This window comes from Fistularia commersonii, chromosome 21, assembly GCF_037954325.1.
Source record: "Fistularia commersonii isolate RoL2024-O1a breed Wild chromosome 21, RoL_Fcom_v1.0, whole genome shotgun sequence".
Classification (NCBI taxonomy): Eukaryota; Metazoa; Chordata; class Actinopteri; order Syngnathiformes; family Fistulariidae; genus Fistularia; species Fistularia commersonii.
In genome coordinates, this window is record NC_141304.1 from 12314456 (window position 1) to 12335100 (window position 20645).

Consider the following 20645-nt stretch of genomic DNA (forward strand, 5'->3'; position numbering starts at 1 on the left):
GCTAACTTTTTTTCTCCTTATGCAGCTTGGGCTTATCAGCTCTGCCCCGGTTTAGATCATTAATATGCTGCATTGGCTGTAATGCTTTTTTAGTGTTTTTTTTTTTTTTTTTTGCAGCAACAGCAGCAGCTGCATGCATCCATTGTTCCTATTATCATTGAGCCATTGGCCTAACACTGCAAAGAGCCATGTATATATACAATAAGAGTCTGAAGCTACAGCTGCTACAATGAAATTCTACGCTATCAGTGTGTAGGAGACAACATAATTGAAGTTATTTAAAGATATGGCTCGTTCCACTAATGGAAATATGGAAGTACAGACGTATTCTTTTGACTTCTCTGGATCCTATTCTCATTTCCAGATAAATAATTCCAAAACATACTTCGGGTACGTTTTTTTTTTTTTTTTTTTTTCTATCGAATGGATTGTGAACTGACATTTCAGTCGACGATCTTTGGCAACAGGAGATCATTTGTTTTTCCTTGACTTCCTGCTGGTGTTAAAGAGTTGACCCATAGCAGGGATTGGATGCCGCTGTTCTTTTCCTACAAATTTTGATGAGTCTTTGCACCCCGCTGCTTTGTGTAGCCGCTTCGCAGCTATAACGGGATACAAACGAATTGCGAAAGGATGAAAGGGATGCTATGAATTTGTAACTGATGGTGACAGCATTTTGACTCTTCTCGGGACATTCAAAGAACCTTAAACAAGCCACGCTAGATTCAAATATCTTATTGCTGCCAGTCATCCGCGGGTCTTCTGAGAATCGCTACTGATTGTGTACGTGACATCCTCTTTTTCACCTGCTGTCATTGACAAGCACGTTTGGAGTTGATTTGCACTCATTATCGAAAAGCGAGTAAAGCCCGAGGATGACGACCGGCGCTTTTCCATGATTACTTGTAATGTGATTGAAGATTCAGTGCAGTGTTTGTCCCCTCCCCCGTGTCCTCAAGATCCAAAGTGCAAAAACGTAGATGAAAATCTTTCTGTCGTACTTGATGTAAATGGCGGTGGAGAGACGGTTATGCAACAGTAGGTTTCCCACTCAAGCAACGAGAAAAAAAAAAACAAACGGTTTAGCTCAACTATGTTATTTCCAGCAGAAGGTATTGCTAATTGTGCATTGCATCAACACTCAGTTTGTTGCCGTAATCAAAAGATTCATTTTCACGAAAGCTGATTGGCTGGGATGTCGACGCGCGATGGTCAGAATAAAACGGGCACAGCCCTTCATTAGTGTAACTTCTCAGTTTACAGAGTTAATATCACATTTTCTCCGGTACGAAGACCTTCAGCTCTCATTTGCAAACAGCTCGCCGGTGACTTCACTGATTAACTCCAGACATGTGCCCTTCCCTCCCTTGTTCGTCGCATTGTCCTAGTTGAGCGTAAAAAAGCGAGCCCCGCGTCCAGCTCTACACGCTGCCTCGCCGTTTCCCGTCCACTCCCAGCTCTTTCTACACTCATTAGAAACAAACCTTTTGTCTGAGTGTTAAAGGCCACTTCATGTCTGTCATATAAGCAGATAATGGTAGCCCTGCTCTTTACCATGCTCCATGTTCACTGTGCTCTTTGAGGACATCATTATCCCCGATGTTATCTCAGGATCTGTATGATTTAGAAGATTTCAGCTTTTATACGAAGGGTATAATATACACATCACGCTTTTTTTTTTTTTTTTTGATCAGATTACAACTGCTTTTCCCCTCATAATGCGCCTACCTTAATATAGCAGTACAGCAAATAGCTCCTTCAGTGCCCATTTATAATCGCTGATTTTGCTGCATTATCTTGTTTTGCGAGGCATCATAAGCAGATTTCCTACCTCGCAGTGCCGCAAACCTGAGAAAGCCGTCTTTCTCTCCCCCCCACGTCACCTCACAGGGCCCATTAGATGAATTCAACGTCTTTGCTTTTAACTACATCTCGCGTCACCAATCCGTCAATACTCGCCCCGCACCTCCAGCGATGCCACCTTCCGATCGAACGACATCATTTTTCTTCTGCTTGTTTCTTCCTCCTCCATTAAAGTCAAGTCATTTCCTGCGCGCCGTCCCTCTCCGCTGCACCTGCCCTCAGGACATTTTATTTCATCTCGCTTTGAACTCTTTTTAATTTTGCACAGTAGCACTTTTTATTAACAGATTTATTCATTTATGACTCCTCAAAGCCCCCTTTGCATATGAACACCTTTATTCTCACGTTTCGCCTTTCTCCTCTCCAAGCTTCTCTCAGCTCCCCGCACAGAGCGAGGCCCTCGCTAATTCGGAGTTAGTTTAATCCCCGCCATCCTGTCAGAGGCTATTTTCTCTGGGTATTTTTCTAACTGTGGCGCCAGTAAAGTAAGCGAAGCCAGAGTTTTAGGCTCTCTCGATCCACTACGCCTCGTCTGGAAAATTCACTCACCCTCTACAAAAGAGGCGGACTTTCACACGAGAAACTAGGTTTTGTTTTTTTTTTTTTCCTTTTTCTTTCCTCCCGTCTCGAAGGTCAAGGTGACTTTCCAGCGATTGAACACCGTAACCACACCTTCCCCCCTATCCCTCAAACCCTCTTCCCAACCCCGATGGCAGCCACCTGTCAGTGACTAAACTCCCCCGTCTAGATAATAATAACCTAGCCAGAAACCATCTTTCATCAAGTGTCCTAGCTCCATTTGAATAGCGAGATTGTCGGAAGGTGAATGGACAGTCATTTGGCGATGACAGGAAAGGGGACGCGGGATCATTATATAATGGGAACAAGGTCAAGAACAACTTCTTCTTTCGCAGTTTAATTTCCGCTCTGTCGCAACGTCGACGGTGATTTTCAACGCGTATCTTTTATTTACAACCGGTGATGAGCTCTTTCCCGCGGATTCCTCCACGCCCATTCTTTATTGTAGGCTCTATGTAGTCCGGAGTGTATGATTTTAATAGTTCCCACGCGCCGTACCCCGCACGCCACAGTCTTATCACTCTCTCCTTAATCAGATGGGCTGATAAGTGGCAGGCTCAAGGGGGTCCTTCATCTTACGAACCCATTTCGGTTTTCATTTCCTCTCTCACTTTACCCCTCCGGGGGGGGGGCTCTCGCTGTGTCTCTTTCTTTTTGCAGATGCCAAAGAGATTGTGCTGAAAGCCCAAATTCTGGCCGGCGGCAGAGGCAAGGGTGTGTTCGACAGCGGCCTTAAAGGCGGAGTGCACCTAACTAAGGAGTAAGTGTGGCCCGGTGTGCCTTTCACTTTGTGCTACTGTAGGAGGTTTATATTTTTCTTCCATTCAGCAACGGCTTTCAGAGCAAAGAGGCTCAAAGAGCTCTCTGAAGTCGTTCCCTAGGCACAAAAAACAGTCAGGATTACTTGTGCTGCAAATAATCACTGTTTTTTTTTTTCTTCCAGTGTCTCGTATAAGTACAACTACCCTCAATTAAATTTTGAAAAAGAGGATTTTAAGGATGGCGGAAGCACAATGCACCCCATACCTCGCTTTTCTCCCTCAGGTTGATTGGGTTTTTGTACTCCTGCAGCTTAGAATTAAAGAGTTTTTTTTTTCGGGGTGCCGCGGACGTCCTCTGTATTTTGTCAAAAGCTGAACAACAACTTGAAAGACGTCTGCGCTCAAACAAATTTACTCCCCCAAGTTTACAGTTTACTTCAAGGGGAGACCCCCCCCCCCCCCCCCCCCGGACTCGGCTCGTACCATTACAATTTGGGGGAGTGCATGCAAACGTGCGCTGTTCCTGGAGGTCAGCCCAAGGTGCTTCTTACATTTTTACACCCGCAAAGTCATCAAATCATCGTAAAACATGACTCTTGTTTTACCGTCGGGTGAATTGTTTGCACTGGAGTTGTTTTGTTTCACATCTGCAACGCGCGAGGATCATCGCGACCCTATTTCAAGTTGGTGTGACAAGATAGTGTTAGCCAGCATCACTAGATCCGTAAAAAAACACCTTATTAAATATACAGGGTTACAGTTGCTCCTCAGAATTATTCTGTTTTGTGTCTCTTAAGCAAGCGCGAAAGCCGCAGTGCTTTTCTTTTCTCCTGTCATGCAGCACCAATTTCAGAAACACGTGTCTCTTTCTGCCGCCTACATTTAAGTTTTATGAACAGCGTCTCTCCTGTCGTGAAGAACTTTTTTTTTTTTTTTTTTTTTACAGTGATATCATTTTAGTTAAGCGTGCCAAAAGCTTCACTAGCACCTAAAATGAAAATGTGATTTATGGCAATTGTCTCAGACGTGCATCGCCACCCTCACCCACTTCAGGGTTTCGGTATGTCCGACACCTTTTTTTTTTATTTTTTTTTTGGCTAAGTAAGTTTTGCTGAAGTTCACAGTCCCCAGACAGTGACTCGAGTGCACAGTTCACCTTCCTCTCATCTATCAGAGGATGAGTACAACTCCAGACCTTATTTGTATTCACTTACAAAACCAGAGCAGAAGCTCCTGTACGGAGGAGGCAGCTTTCTAAAACAAGTAAAAATAGAGCTATTTCATTTACCAAAATGTCTTTGCTTCCCCAGAATCTGTTATTCAGTTTCCTTGATGGTATTTTGGCATACCTACTTCCTTGGTGTCGAATAATACTCGCAGCCGTTATTTCCCCAAATCCTTTTGTGTTTCTTTTTTCGCAATGTTGATGAAGAGCTGCCCGGTCAAATTGTTAGACATATGTAATTTTCAGAATCACCCATAAAGCTACTATGCGGACAATAAAACAGGCGAGCGACGTCATCGTGGTCACTTCAGGATTTATATGTATTTGAAAAGATTTTTTTTTTTAACAACAGAAACAGGTAATCCACATTCTATCTCCAATTTCTTCCAAAAACACGCGCTTTTGATCCGAAATGTCAACACAATATTTTCGAAACACATTCTTAATTACAAAGCACCGTCAGGCGAGACCTGAGGACAGATTGTTGCTGATGCCCCTGGTACCCCTGTCTTTATTAGAGCTTTATTTGGCTTTTTTAATTTATCGTTCTTAATGTGGGCGGCTCTTGATGCAGAATGTAAACATTTCTTGTTGTGTGTTGCTCCTCTAGCCCCGCGGTGGTCGGTGAGCTGGCCAAAAAGATGCTGGGATTTAATCTGACCACCAAGCAGACACCTAAAGACGGAGTGAAAGTGAAAACGGTAAGCCACCGGGCAGGAAATAGATAGCTAAATAAATAAAAACAGAGATACATAAATAAATAAATATGTGTTTCATCCTTGTTTTTTCCCAACCTAATTTCAAGGCTTTTTGAGTCCAGTAATGCACTTATGTAAAATTAATGACTGTGAAGGTAGTGTGGCTCTGTGTTTATTATATTTTTTTCTTTCTTTATTTTTCAAATCATTCTCTTTATTTTTTTTTAGTTCTAAAGCAGTAGTATGTGTTTGTTGTTTTTTTTTTTTTTTTGTTTGTTTTTTTTACAGTGGGTGCTAGAATCCTAACGCTATGGCTCATTGCATAAATTGGACCAGGCCCACTGTGAATTAAAAGGTTCTTGATTTGCAAAAATAATAATAGCAATAAAAAATATATCTGTTTTCCACTAACAAGCAAGTCAATCTTTTTCCCCTCCAATGCATGCTGCATGCATAACCACCGCCTCAGTTCAGATATGCACAGGTGACGAAGCCTTCTCGGTCCGTTTATGGTTGTTTCTGTGTACATGTCCATTGCTGTTTGCACCCCCCACCCCTGGCCCCCTTTCTCTATACACACACCTATACACACACACACTTCTACTGCAGAGCTTAGATCCAACCAAATGACAAATTAATATCACAATTGAAATTTTACAAAAGCTCAAGGTGCAATCAATTAATTCTATATTTTGCAACCGAACCGAAATAAGACGGAAACCAAATAGGGTGAAATGAAGAGAAAAAAAAAATTCTCTTAGAAGAGCCACTTGAAATGAGAACACTTCAGGCCTCGCCAGGCAAGAGCGGCCATCGGCTCCCTTGAAGGGCCGAGTTCATCTCGCAGTCCGGAGCTGGCCTTTCGGATGACAGCGAGAGCTTTGCTGTCAACCCACCAATGGAGCCTGAATCTACTCTCAAGCCTTACTGCACCACAGAGCAGGGGAACACCAGCGGAAAAAGTGGCAGCGCACCTGCATCCATTATATGGATTTGCTGCCGGGTATTGATACAGGAAGATAGATAACAGAAATGCAGAGGATACGGTCGTGGAGAAAGACTGTTCAGAATATAAGGCTTGCAGAAGTATAGAAGAAGTTTCTTTTTTTTTGGACTGGAGCACAGAGGTAGCAAGTGACAGGGAACTTAAGAGATCATTTGAGTGACTGAGGAGGATAAAAAGCTAGACACACTCTCCTAGGGTGATTGCTGAAGGTAAATACTGTGCATGTTCAAACAAATCCCCATTCAGAAAAGTGCAGCCCATTAGCCATCACGTAGCCGCCAGTTTTCTCCTCTTTTTTCGTTTTCTTCCTCTTTCAAATGAGCCTCTTGCTTGCTTTCACTTTGTGCTTATCTGTCTGACTCGTTCAGATGTTTCTCTCTGCTGCTCCCACTCCTCTGCCTCCGCAGTGTTTGAGACTTTTATTAGCGCCGCGCTTCATAGATTCAATCAGGTTATGGTCTCTGGCTATTTCAGAGTTTTTGTATAAGAGCTAGTGGGTAATTTTGGGCTACGCTCGCATCGGCTTTTTAATTACCTAGCAAGACATTAGTGAGAAGCTCGGGTTTATCAACTTTTATTCTTTTAGGGGACTTTTGATGCTCTCGGTAATGACGGGATCGACATGTTGTTGTAACCCCGTCTCTGCGCCCCCGCTGTGTCGTGTCCAGGTGATGGTCGCCGAGGCCTTGGACATTAGCAGGGAGACCTACTTTGCTATTCTAATGGACCGCTCCTGTAACGGCCCCGTCATGGTCGGGAGTCCCCAGGGAGGTATGGATATCGAGGAGGTAGCCGCCAGCACGCCGGAGCTCATTTTCAAGGTATCCCATTTTCGGGTCCCACTTCCTTCTCACAGTAAGAATAACGCGCTTCCACTCACTGCCCTGAACTGACAACGCTTTATTGGTTAAAAAAATATATTTCCCCTCCTTTTAATGGGATTTGACCGCATGGGCGCAACAATTGAAAACTTAGAACAAGATGTTTTATTGTTAATAAAAATATGACTAAATATTCCACTGGGGTCTGTTTCCATACACACCCAAAAGTTGCTTGTATGTGTGTGTGTGTGTGTGTGTGTGTGTGTGTGTGTGTATGGGAAACTTGACTGGACCTTAGAGATAGCGCTTTATAACCATCATCAACCACCGATTGGCGGAACAACGTTTGGCAGCCTGGTATTCACCCTTCCTACAGAGCTCCAGAGACTTGGAGAATTATGTCAAGATGCATTAGCTCAACCCCTTACCAAGACCATTTATATTGTTTTTATGCCTCTGTTGGCGACAGCCATGGCTGGAGACTGTGGCGACCTGAATACCTTGCGGGATTCCTCACGATTCGACGCTAAGTTCCACAAGGATCCGATGGACGGATATTTAGACACCGGCGGTCAAAGGCCCGAGGTCACTTTGACCTCAGCGGGATGTCGCTCTCTTCCAGGAGCTTCTTCAGGAGCTGCTGAGGGCAATTTTACTTCATCTTCCACCTCCGTTATTTGAACTAAAACATCTTTTAAGATTTGGGGCTAAATTGTCGAGGTCATGGTGACTTTGCAGGAACCCCCCCCCCCCCCCCCCCCCCAAAAAAAAAATTCCTGAAGACAACCACAACAGAATTGCACACAAACGACGAATAACATAAAACGGGGGCATTTTAAGATTAAAACGTGTTAAAGGTCACCTGTAATGTGACATTAATGTTCTTGGAAACAACTTTCATTTTACTAATCTCTTTGAAAACTTTCTCCAAATGTGTCCGGACAGACGCCGAGTCAAAAGCACCCCTGGTCGGAAGAGACACTAAACCACGATGATGTATTTATAGTTTAATTTAAATGGTTTCCCGTGTGTCTGTGTGTGTGTGTGTGTTTGCCGCCGCTACTGGTGAAGTACTCCTTTTTCGAACACTCCCGATACTCTGCTAGCGCATCTCATTAAAACCGTTTCAGACCAGTTTTATGCCATATTTTCTCCACTGTACTGCAATCTGAAATCCCATTTCTAAAGCTATGAAAAGAGCCTGAAAGCGCTTCCTCTCTGACTGAAAGTCAAAGATACAGCGGCCCGATGATTTTAAATCCATCCGTTCCCAGCCCTTTTGTTCTTGTCTCCATTTCTGGGGACTCGCACAACATAATTATAATGTTGACAGTTTAATACGAGCGTCCGGTTTGTGTCAAATTATAGTCCCGCATTTGAACCCCCCGGTTCACTCGTGCTCACCATCCGTTTCTCTCCCTCCTTTACTTCCACCACAACTCTCCCAGGAAATCATAGATATCTACGAAGGAGTGAAGCAAGACCAGGCACTTCGCATGGCGACTAATTTGGGTTTCAAAGGACCTCTGCAGAAACAGGTAACAGGCACACGGAACGGGTGTATGTTGTAATGGGTATGTTGTATGTTGTGATGCGGAGCTGAGGCAGAAATGTACACAACGTCGCGTTCGCGTTCATGCACTCACCAAGTTTGAGCTCGCTCTGTGGAGGCGGGCCGGAAAGCATCATTACTCTTACATCATTACTGCTCTCTTTGGCCGGTCACTTGTCATATCTGGCAGTGACAAACAACGCTGTCCCCGGCTACAAGAGCCTTAATCCGCAACGGTACTGTTATTTGATGGCACAAGTTGTGAAACATGCTCTTAGAAACACAACTAATCTCTAAAGGCCAAGATATAACGTTGGGGACAGTAAGCCATTTGTTTTTTGCCTGTCACGGTCTGCTCACAAGCTGTACTCGGGCAATGTGAACTAGCATACATGTCAAGCGGTTACGGCACGGACGTTTCATTTTCACAATCGCAACGAGATGGAGCGCTGGGGTGTAGAGTTAACCCGGATACCGATTATCCACCGGGAACCCCAACACTTGTATTATGGCATGAGATATCAGATTAACACCGAATCCTATTTGGACTGTGTGTCAATCAGCTTTCTTATTATGAGATAACAATAGCAAAACTTCAGTTTTCATTCCTCTGTGTGTTACTGAGAGTTACTGGTTTACACTGACCAATGTGATAACAAGAACAACGGCCCTTATGCATGAATTGACCATATTTCCAAAAACAAGGTCGTCGCAGAACCTTTTTTTGATACTTGTGCACTAGCTTCTTTTTGGTAATCTGATTTTAAAAAATATATATACATATACCAATGAAGATGCTCTTCCTGTACAACAATCAATTTTTATTTTGTTATATAATACAAGCAATTTACCAAATGAAAGCACATTCAAAATTGCCATGTAAAATCTTAATTTTTTTTTTTTTATTTTATTTTTCCCACATTGATATTCAGCACTCATCCTCTTTAAAATCCGGATGCTTGGCAGAGCATTTAATAAAATGGGCTCTTTTTTTGGCCTCTACTGGACCGCTCATTATGTTTCAAGGCTTAATATATTAATGTAATACCCCATTCTGTTTCCCCTAATCAGTATAATAGCTTCCTTGGCATCAACATGTAGAATATAGTCCACTTTGATCAAATAGTAATTTTAGTGGGTAAACCTTTAAGTCTGTCTACAGCTACACCTGCTGATGACACCATCTACCAAGCGCCAGCCCCGCCAGGAGGTGTATTGTAACCATAAACGGGAGCACCCACTCGCCGGTGAGGCGTGCCATCTGCACACTTTGAAAGGCCCGCGGCTCTCGAGACACGGCACACAGAAAGCTTTTATTCACACCTAAAGTGTGCAAAATATACGGCTCACTATCTTCAGGACAATAAGGCAATACTTCTGATCACATCCATTTCTCAGAAGCCAAAACACTGACTCATTTCACTTTTGTTACATTTGTGAAATGACCCAGACTCATACTGCAGGCAAAAAAAAAGTAAATGGCAGAGGAAACATATTTTCCCTCTTTCTCTTCCCTTGGGTTGCATTTTCCTTTCTTTTTATTTATTTATTTACTTTTTCTTTTTTTTTTTAAGGACATAAGTCTGCTGTCCTCATACGGGTTTATTTGGGCGTTTTTGTGCGCTGATGGCACATTGCCTGGTATGAGTGCCTAATTTCAGATCAAATGCAATTCTTCAATACACGCAGAAAGGGTGGGGGGAGACACATTTAACTGTCAACCTCCATATAGCCCATAGGGTTTTATTTATAAAAAAAAAAAAAAAGGAAAACATTCATGCATAAGGCCCATTTTCTTTTCGTAGTTTGTATATGATTATGTTTTGTGTCTGCATGCGACAGATAGCAGGAAGGTGGGGGGGTGGGGGGGTTGACAGAGATTGGCATTCTGTTTGTGTGGAAGTAGACATTGAAAAGTCAAATTGCTTTCATTATCAGCAGCGGCTGCAATCAAGTACATTGTCATTTGAGATCGTTCCAAATGGGGCATTTTGCAATGATGATTGAGGTGTTTCAGACCCGCTTATATCCGCCGCATTCACCTAACATTCGTATTTTCTTTATAAATATCCATAAAGCCTGAAATAAACAATAATATTGACATGGTATATAAAAGTATGCCAGCGTTTGTCATCATCCTGCTGCTTTCTATATCCTTTTGATAAAATAGCCTATTTGAGCCCGGAGACGGGCGCTCAGAAAAAGTCGGTGTCACATTCTGGTAAGTGAATGTGATTTGTTCATGTTTATGTTGCCTGCGTGGGAGGCTGTGCGGCCTTGATGGGACCGGCTGCTCCGATCCAAACCATCAGGTAATTGTTGTCCTCTGTGGACCTTGCAGGCTGCAGATCAGATTAAGAGGCTCTATGATCTGTTCCTGAAAGTTGACGCCACTCAAGTCGAAGTCAATCCTCTAGGAGAGACTCCTGAAGGACAAGGTACCTTGGATCATGGACACAGTCTGTGCCTGTCACCTTTTTTTGTGTGTGTGTGTGTGTGTGTGTGTGTGTGTGTCCGTGCTATTTTGCAATCCAACCATTTATTTGGGGAATTCTGCATGAATACGCAGCTCCATATTAATCAGTGACTGTGGGGCACGGGCATATTATCTCCTCAGGTCTGAATATATTTAAGAATCTGTAGTGTAATTGCAACACACTGCGCACTGCATCAGCTTCTTGTCAGCATGACTTAAAATTGAAATTGCTTCAGGGAGCACGTCCTTCCTTATTAATAGCATTCTGATGTTTCTTTCACTCCCGCTCGTCCAAAAAGGGCACAACCCATAACAGTATTTACAGCAGCTCTCGGACACTTTCTTTGATTACTTGATGATTAATGATAAGGATGATTCCTACTGACACTGGTCATTGAAAAAGCAACATCATTACAAAACAGATAAAGTTTGTGTTTTTTTTCAGTTGACCACAGTTCAAAAAAAAAGTTTCCATGTCATTGTTTGTTTGTTTTTTTTTAAAGAGAAAAAAAAAAAGGCACTTTTGTTAATGTCTAAACACAAAGCGACCTTATTGCTCACCGTCTTCCTTAGACTAATAATGCACATGCTCAAGGGTTTGACACAAATTATTTATACTGCTCTTCCCAAAATTCAATGATGGTAATAAGTACCCCAATATTCACTTTCCTCTTTCAACAGGAACCACTTTGTAGAACCATTTTAGACTTACCCTATTTGCAATACTTAACCAGTAGTATGCCAACGGCATACACTCAAATAATTAAATTTAATTCAATAAAAAAGCAGCTTATATCATAAAACAAAAAAATTCCACCTCAGGTCACTTTCTGCTAGAGTCCTGTCTTGAAAATAACAAAGTAATTAGATTAGAGATGTGCTTTTTTTCATGCAGTCAATCAACTCTTTGTTCTTCAAATGTAGACTGACTATTTTGAATTTCCATCTTTGGCACATCATTTTCATGCTGTAAGGGCTTTGTAAAATAGTATTAACATTGTAAGATTGATGGAGCACCAAAGTGGCAGTTGACCTTTGTCAGCAATAACACTCTCTGTCTCCATTAAAAACAATTGAATGAAATTCCTCCATGTCTTGTCCCCTGCCAGCTGGAACTACCAAACATGATTTGTGTGAAATATCCACATTGTTTGGTGCCACATTTGTTTTGTATTCTATAGTATATATATATGTATATATATATATATATATATATATGTATATATATATATATATATATATATATATATATATATATATATATATATATATATATATATATATATATATATATATAAAAATCTCACCCACTTACTGTAAATCGTAATAATTTATCTGTATATATATTCATAACTGTGCAATATTTCATTTCATAACAACTGCATGTTCATACTCTTGTGCACTCCTTATCTTTCACTTGGTACTTAAGACCTTAAGACACTTTATAGCCTTGACCTGTTACTTAGACACTTTATAGTTTTATTTGTATTTCTTACTCTCCCCCCTTTTTATACTGTTTATACAATTTCCTAATATTATTTATTGTTATGTTTTACCGGAAAGTCTGGGACAACAATTTCCTTCGGGATAAATAACGTTTTTCTTACTCTTACTCTTATTCTTAGAAAATTGTATTAATAAAAAAGAAAAAGGAAAAAAAAAATATATAGAGAGATATATACGCAATGTGAAACATATATACATAGACACAACCACACACACATACGCACATACATCAATTTTAGATGAATGTCAAGGAAAAATAGTTTTTTTTTTTCTTCATTTCTTTCATCAAACCTCATTCTGCTGATATTTGTGTGTAAAGACATCCAGGGCAACTATCAATTTGACCTTCATTTTCAAGGACATACTCACCCATGTAGTTCCTTGCTAAGCTAAAATGGTACAGTTATTGTGTTTGAGTCGGTAGTTTGATCAACAGCGGTTCGAAGTTTTAACAACTTCTTTCCTCGATGAACCGCCTTTTCCTGATCAGAGGTAAAGGATTTTACTCAGAAAAGAAAACCAGTGAATACAAAGATTCGCTCTTCCAAAGCCAGACTCTGTGGTGGATATTTTTTGAAGAACTATCAAAACAATCCAGGACACAATTTCAACTCAACAGCAGGCTTCTCTGTTCCAGGGTGGAGGACCCACAACAAAAATAAGTGCTAATGTGATCAAACCCTCCTGTTTTTCAGCACCATGTGTCTGGATTTATGAGTAGCTTCAAGGAAAAGATTAGCTTACAAATAGAGGCAGACCTTGTGACAGCAGGAAAAGGCAACTGACCAAATGGAGTAGACACCACCTACAGCTTGTGTATGCTGGCTGCCCAGTGCTGGCAGGATCCAACAGAGTGGAGAATTTTTTGAAAGACTCTCAAAAACCCCGGCGTAGACAAAGAATGAACACTGGCTGGCGGAACCGAGAGCGGGAATCTCATGTAGGTCATTACTTTTAAGTAGTCATTGATGTCAACGGAGTGAGGTGCACTAAGTGAAGCCAAACCAAGGTTGACAGGATATAGGCCCCCTGTATCTGCGCAGCAAACAGGGAACCCGCAGGGGAGAGTAAATATATATAATTTCACCAGAGAGTCAAAGATGACTAACATTATCAATGTTTATTGAGCATGAAGGTTTCGAGTGGCATCGTGCAAACATGATAGCCTGGGTCTGTCCCTTCACAGCGGTATGCTTTTTGCTGTAGGGTTTTGTTGTGGCTGTGTGCCTGTCAGAGGCACGGGCTTTGTGGGTGTGGTGTCACCCTTTGAGGCTGTTAAGACAAGACATCTCACGGCATTGCAATCCTGCCAGAGTCTACCGGAACAAACGGAGTCCATTCATCTCAGGCTGGGCAAGCAGCAGAAGAGGGGGCATTGGTTAAAAGACCGAATCACCGGAGAATGCCGAGGTGTCCAGCTTTTGATCTATCCCAGATAACATCTGCTTGTTCCATTTGACAAGAGGTGAATTTCCTCTACATCAACCTTCTCTGGTTGAGCAAATGAGCTTCTGCAAGCCTTTCGGGATTACAAGATTACATCTTCTCTAGGGCTACTTTTGGGATTTATTTTGAAATGCAACCACTTTTGGGATATCTGCTCCGAAAGGCGGGCCCTCATCTTTAGCTCACATAGGGTATTTTTAGTGGTTATTTTGATACCATGTGATATGCCATTGCCTCCTGGCGCTTTAGAATAATGTTCTCGGAGACCTATGGAGCCAAATGCGTTTGATAGTTGATTTAGCCTGATAGTAAATGTGTCACAAATTCACTGAATCTTTGGCTGCGTTAGACTATCTTTAACTTTCTTCCTCGGACCAGATCTGGACTAAATTTGAGGAGCATGACACAAACCGATGTGGAGATGATCTGACCATTCATCTTGCCATCATCTTGACAGGCTCATAACAATTGAATCAATACTGTTCACTTCAACTGTCCGTTCTAATGTCAGTGATTTTAATGTTTTGGCTGATCTGTCTTCATTCGCAAAGAACAGATGTTATGGACCGTTTCAAGGGTTCACTTCATTGTCCTATTGTCGTCGCTCCCTGTGATTTGAAGGTTACGTGTATTTCAATGAAAGTCATTCCAAATAGCCAAAGGGCATAGTGCTGCTTTTGTAACGTTGCCTTTGTTGAACTCAATCCGAACTTAATTTGCCAAGTAAGACATCGATGTGGATGACTTGTGATCGTGACGCATCCTCTCCAGATGTGTTACAACACACCGAAGATCCATCAAGTCTTTGATATTCCCTGTTCCCCTCAAAACCGCATTTTTGTTCAAAGAATGCACCGTCAAAAATTGACAAGGGAGCTGTGTTGTCTATTCATTTGTTATGAATATTAATGAATAAAATGACTCCTTTCAAAATGTATACGGGGAGGTACGAGTTCCCTTTTCCACCAGCATGATGCCACCAATATGATGTGGCTGTGACTGATGCGGGCTTTGTAGATGAGCTTCATATTAAAATCAAGTCGTTCTTCTGTTTGAATTCCGTGACACGTCACCGGGGAATGCAGCAATTTTCTGGCAGATATATATTAGACATATATTGGAAAGGAATTTTCCTCAAGGGTGGAACTGGAAAATGTCTCATTTGGTAAGAGCCGACGTCATTCGCTAGATGGATGACAGTAATGCATTCCTCACAACATATATGAAACAATGCATGTAAAGGCTGAACTACCTTTGCTGGAGTGAGTTTGTAGTCCAAGCTGCATATGCCTTTTTGTTCAATGAGAATAATTTTTTTGGACTGTTTATCATTTCAAAGATGGCACAGGGGGGTAGAGCGATTGTCCTTGTAACCGGACTTTCCTGGTTCGATTTCCGGCTCCTCCTAGTGCAGCGGTCGGCAACCTATAGCTCTTCCGGTGAAGGCATATGGCCCCCAGACAATTATGAGTCGAAAAAAAAAAAAAAAATCAGTTCGGAATTGATTCTAAAATACTTGTGATATTTCTTCATAATACTGTGTCATTTTAAAGTAAACAGAAATTAGTTCTGAAGATAAGTTTCACCGGACACCCGTTGATCGGGTCGGGAACCAGTGGCTTCCGTGTCATTGTAAAGGTGAAGAAATCAATTTTATCAGATAGCCAACTAGTTTATCGGCTTCAACCCTTGTAACGGAAAAGATGGCGAAAAGAAAAAAAGACGATGATTACCGTGCATTCCTGGCTGCGTGGACAGAGGAATTTGCATTTGTGGAGAGAGCAGGATCTGCGGTATGTTTAATATGCAATGATAAAGTTGCATCAATGAAACGGTCAAATATAAAGCGGCACTTTGAACCAAACCATGTGGCACTAGAAGTCACATTAAAAGTAAGAGTAATTTATTATACGTTAAAAATACTATGTGGCTCTCAATTAGATATATTTTGAAATATTTGGCTTTTATGGCTCCTGACCCCTGTCCTTGTGTATCGAAGTGTTGTTAAGCAAGACACTGAACCCCTAACTGCTCCCCTGTCGTTGATAGACGGCAGCTAATGATTCATCTATGATGGGTTAAATGCAATGAAGGAAATTCCCGCAAGTGATTATAAAAAGTCTAAAAAAAAATGTGGAAAAATGCCCTTGTCCTAAAAACGGTAGTCAATAACTCAGTTCGGTTTGCAGCTGGACTCACAGGGAATGAACACATTTACACTCGGCGGCCGTCTTGTAAGCAACTTGCATGGCAGCCATCGGCTGTGTGAACGGGTGAAAGTATCCAGTGTAAAGCGCAAGGTTTAAAAGCACTATATGAGTGAACACTATTAACATAAAGAGAAGTACACATAGATGCAAGATATAGGGAGTTATTTTTGATGACCTCGCCTGAAATATATTGATTAAAGCAAATTACTGATCGGTGAAAAAAAATCTAATTTTGAATCACCTTTCTTTTTTTTTTTTGCTTTACATAAAGCCTTGTGATTGTCTCCTTTTTGAAATCCAGCCTTTTGAAGTTAATTCAGAAGCAGTCAGAAACACATCTATTAGTGAGCAAACTGCTGAAATAATTAAAGACCAGCAGGCCAAAGAGACGTCCTTCAGTCACCTCATTTCAAGCTTTAAAATGTCGTTTTTTTTGCAAATCACCTTCCTCTTTATCATTTTTTTGTCCCGCGTCTCTCATCACGACTCTCCACCAGTGGTCTGTTTCGACGCCAAGATCAACTTCGACGACAACGCCGAGTTCCGTCAGAAAGCCGTGTTCGCCATGGACGACATGACGGAGAGCGACCCCACGGAGACCGAGGCGGCCAAGTGGGACCTCAAATACATCGGACTGGACGGAAACATCGCCTGCTTCGGTACGTGGGCACACATTAGCCAACCATTATGAGTTCCTCCTTAAGCGAACCTCTCAGCAGAGGGCTTTAATGCATCTTTGAAGTCTCGCAAGTGCCGGGCTCAGACGCCGTCAAAACTTTGTCAAAGTAAAGGCACCCTGGGCTCTCCTCCGGTCCACGTAACAAGCAGCTTTCTGAGGACTCCAGAAGGAATGCTGCCGTAACCAATGCGTTCTAATTAGCGATAATCCGCCTAGAAAGTCTCCAGTGAGCCAGATTGTTAGCATTCTCATTAAAGACCCACACTCTTGTCATAAATCACAGCTTTTACTGTGTGCAGCAGCACTAACAGGTGCTCTCGCGTCTTACCCAGTAGCCTCATAAAAACATTAGATGTCTGTTAGCACCGCCACCCCTCTTCCCACTTGCACACACACACACACACACACACACACACACACACACACACTGCCTTGTTCTGGATTTGGTGCTCCCAGTGCCTCTTAAAGTAACAACAGTTTTAAGGCCCTGCAGCTTCCATGAGACCTCAGTAAGCCGGCGAAGTGACAGCTGTTACAGTGAATTTACCCCTTTATTGAGAAGTTACTCAGAAAGCGCGCCAGCACACATGTTCGGTTCGGCCAAAATCGAACGAGATGCGGTCTCTTTGTGTACTTTGCTTCTGTGCAACTCTGCCCGGATATTATATTTTAAACCAAACACTAGCTGCACAGGTACTATAATAAATGAGGATACTTGCTATGTAGACGTCTTTCAGTTCGGACCACATTCCCACCTTGGTGATCAGCTTAAAGCTGTCGATATTCCAAATTTGGTTTTGAGATGATTGCGGTCACTGAGTTCTTGTTTTGGCTATCAACATTTATTTTAAATGCCATAGAATGCATTGGTATTGCAAATGACAGATTTTACCAAGGCCTGTTTTTAAATGCGCCCTATAGAATAGGGAACAACATCACGCTGTGGCAGTTGTACAAACCAGGCACAGTTGCCAGCTGTTTACATTGTTCGGATACATTTTCCCCGATAATGTTACCCAAGATTGTATTCCTTTGTGTTTACTTTGAATAACAAAGCCTATCCAGACAGACAGCGTGTACAAGATTGATTCTGGTTTTACACCGTTTTTTTCAGGCGACAAATGGGATGCTAACATGAGTGGCAAGCCCCGCTCCACAAATACGAGCGCGTGTTGAGATCCGCTATAAATGCTTATCCGCCTCCAGCCATAACTATTCTTGTTTCTGTTGTTTCGTTTGTCAGACATTTATTACTTCTTGCTTCTAAATAAAACAAACAACCGTAATCAGCCGGTAAGACTTAATTCTTCCTTCCATAGGTTGACAACCCCCTCCCATTGCTCCACGGTACAATTCGTGAAAACCAGCAAATTTATGTGCACATTAAAACCGCTTGGTGTGAGAAGGTTTTTTTTATTCTGAAGAATGAATGTGATTAATTGTAAACCCATTTAAAGACTATAATCCATTACCACTCGATTGGATTAATACCAGAGGTCACAGTCATTAAAGACATTTGTCTGAATGCAGGAGCATTTTAAAATGGAGGATATACTTTTTTTTTAATATTTCCTCCATCAACAGTGTTTTTAGACATCTGTTTTTCTCCGACTATCAGTGAATGGAGCCGGTTTGGCCATGGCCACGTGTGACATCATTGACCTGCACGGAGGGAAGCCGGCAAACTTCCTGGATCTCGGCGGCGGAGTCAAAGAGAGGCAGGTGTACGAGGCCTTTAAGCTCCTCACCGCTGACCCTAAGGTAAGGACAACATGTTGATCGCGGTGATATAATGTATCATAATGAGGCAATCATGTTGCTTATTTTAGACGGGCCATTGGAGATTTCACAGCGGTTTGAATTTTCTATGATATTGCTGTCTTGTATGTTGTTACAGCCTGTTCAGAAAGCCCGGTCTCCCTGCTTAGCGTTTTGTCGCTGAGACAACAGCGCTTATTATACCCGGGACCTTGGCATATTTCCACGTTTCTCCGAGAGAAACTGATTCTACGCGATTATCTGCCACTTTTTAGAGAAGCAGTGGCATGAAAAATCACTGCTTTGTATTCAGAAATATGAGTTCTTATCACGCGTTCCTTCGTAGACACACACACACACACACACACACACACACACACACACACACACATTCACCCAGACAAAGCTGTATGAACAGTTCAGAAAAGGGATATATGCAGCAAAACGCGTATGGCTTTGTAAAAATCTTTGACGTTTTCGATAAAAGCTCTGAACTGACCTATATGTGCCTTTTACAATACTGCAGTCTCAACTTTGTTGATTGGTAATTTGCCGGCATTTGCCCGTAAGTGCTCTCTATAGCATATTAACCGGATTTGTTTGATTACCTCTGTGTTTGCATGTTCAGCCATTGCAGCATTATTTGTTTTGTTTGTTTACGCAACCGCCAAAGTAGTGTGGAATCAATTCAAAAAAGTATTCCAGATATATTCTTAAATATATTCCAGATATATTCCCTTGTTAAGGGAACTAGAAACAGCGATATTTGTATTTCAACCTTGTTATTCTTTTTTCTTTTAATGTATTGATTTATTTTTACTTTGGCCACTTTCATTGGTTTTATTTTTATTCTGTCTTTTAAATCCGTATTTTGCTTTTGTGTATCTCTCTATATGGTGTCCTAAAATGTTGAGTAAGGCACCGTAAATAAAATGTATTATTACTATTATTATTATAATGAATAAAGTGAGAGGCAGTCACTCATTCATATACTGTATATACAGTATTTTCCAATATTGACCAGCAGAAAAAAAAAAATCTTATCCTAAGGTAATAGTGTTGGAGTCTCTCATATGATGTAGTGTTCGTCATAACATTATACCATTCCCACCTCATTTATCACGGAGCAGCAAACAGGGCGGCGTTGCAGGAATTTGCAGGCGAACGTTACAAACCCACCACCGTAACACCCCGGCAGACACATTTGCCTCTGTCAGATTTCCAGCGCGGGTTCTCGAGCCGGCCTCATGTGAGTTCAACCCATTGGTCCGTTAGAGAAGATGAAAATGAATACGGCGGGTGAAATGGAAAAATACCGGGGAAGGGAAACTACAAAGATTCGTCCCTTTTTCCTGTCACCATATATTATTGTGAAAACCCCCTTTTAAAGTGAGGTGGGATTTTCTTAAATATTAGATTTCAAAGTCTGAAATCGCTGCACTTCCCCTGCCTAAAAACACCCACATAGACTCCCGCTCACCCTTTTTTTTTTTTTTTTCCCCAGTTTTTGGTTGATTGGCCAGATCCAGATGGGGGTTAGAAGCCCGCTGCCTGTCTCTCCTGCTGCTGTGTATGGTAATCCAGACAGGAAGCTCCGCCCGCACTGAGGGGAAAAAGTAGAATAGGATTGACAGTAATATCAGGTTGGAAGACCCCATTAGCATTTCTACCGGCGGAACTTGAGAACTCAGCTGTGATTCGCGGAGAGAAATAGGAGCGACGACTTCCAAGTTTATGATTTTCCTCCCACATGTTACATCTCAAAAACCCCCCATCCAAAAAAAAAAAAAAAGAAATACACCAGCCGATATGGAAATCATCCCAAGGCAAGCTAAATGTGACAAGGCGAAAAGTTATCGATCGCGTTTGTCAATAACGACTTACAGAAAGGCTTCTTTTCTCCCCTTTTGCTTTAAATATGAGGACCATCCGTGTGCGCGGCCTTCAAATAAGCCATCATTTCTTAACAAAGTCGGTTCCCGCATGGACATATTTGCTCGTACGGCCCATCATTATTTTTAAGGAGGCAAACTTTACTTTTTCCTTTCAGCAAATACTTTTGACA

The 20645-nt window shown here is 41.8% G+C and overlaps 1 protein-coding gene across 1 annotated transcript in view; it reads left to right on the top strand.

Annotated features, from left to right (window-relative positions):
- Nucleotides 1-20645, top strand: part of suclg2 (succinate-CoA ligase GDP-forming subunit beta) — a 102174-nt gene that overhangs the window by 41457 nt on the left and 40072 nt on the right. Inside the window, exons 3-9 of the mRNA XM_086168645.1 lie at nt 3103-3202; nt 5039-5129; nt 6801-6953; nt 8402-8491; nt 10847-10943; nt 16641-16802; nt 18441-18583. Of these exons, the coding sequence (XP_086024771.1) occupies nt 3103-3202; nt 5039-5129; nt 6801-6953; nt 8402-8491; nt 10847-10943; nt 16641-16802; nt 18441-18583 (836 nt within the window). The remainder of the gene's footprint in view (nt 1-3102; nt 3203-5038; nt 5130-6800; nt 6954-8401; nt 8492-10846; nt 10944-16640; nt 16803-18440; nt 18584-20645) is intronic.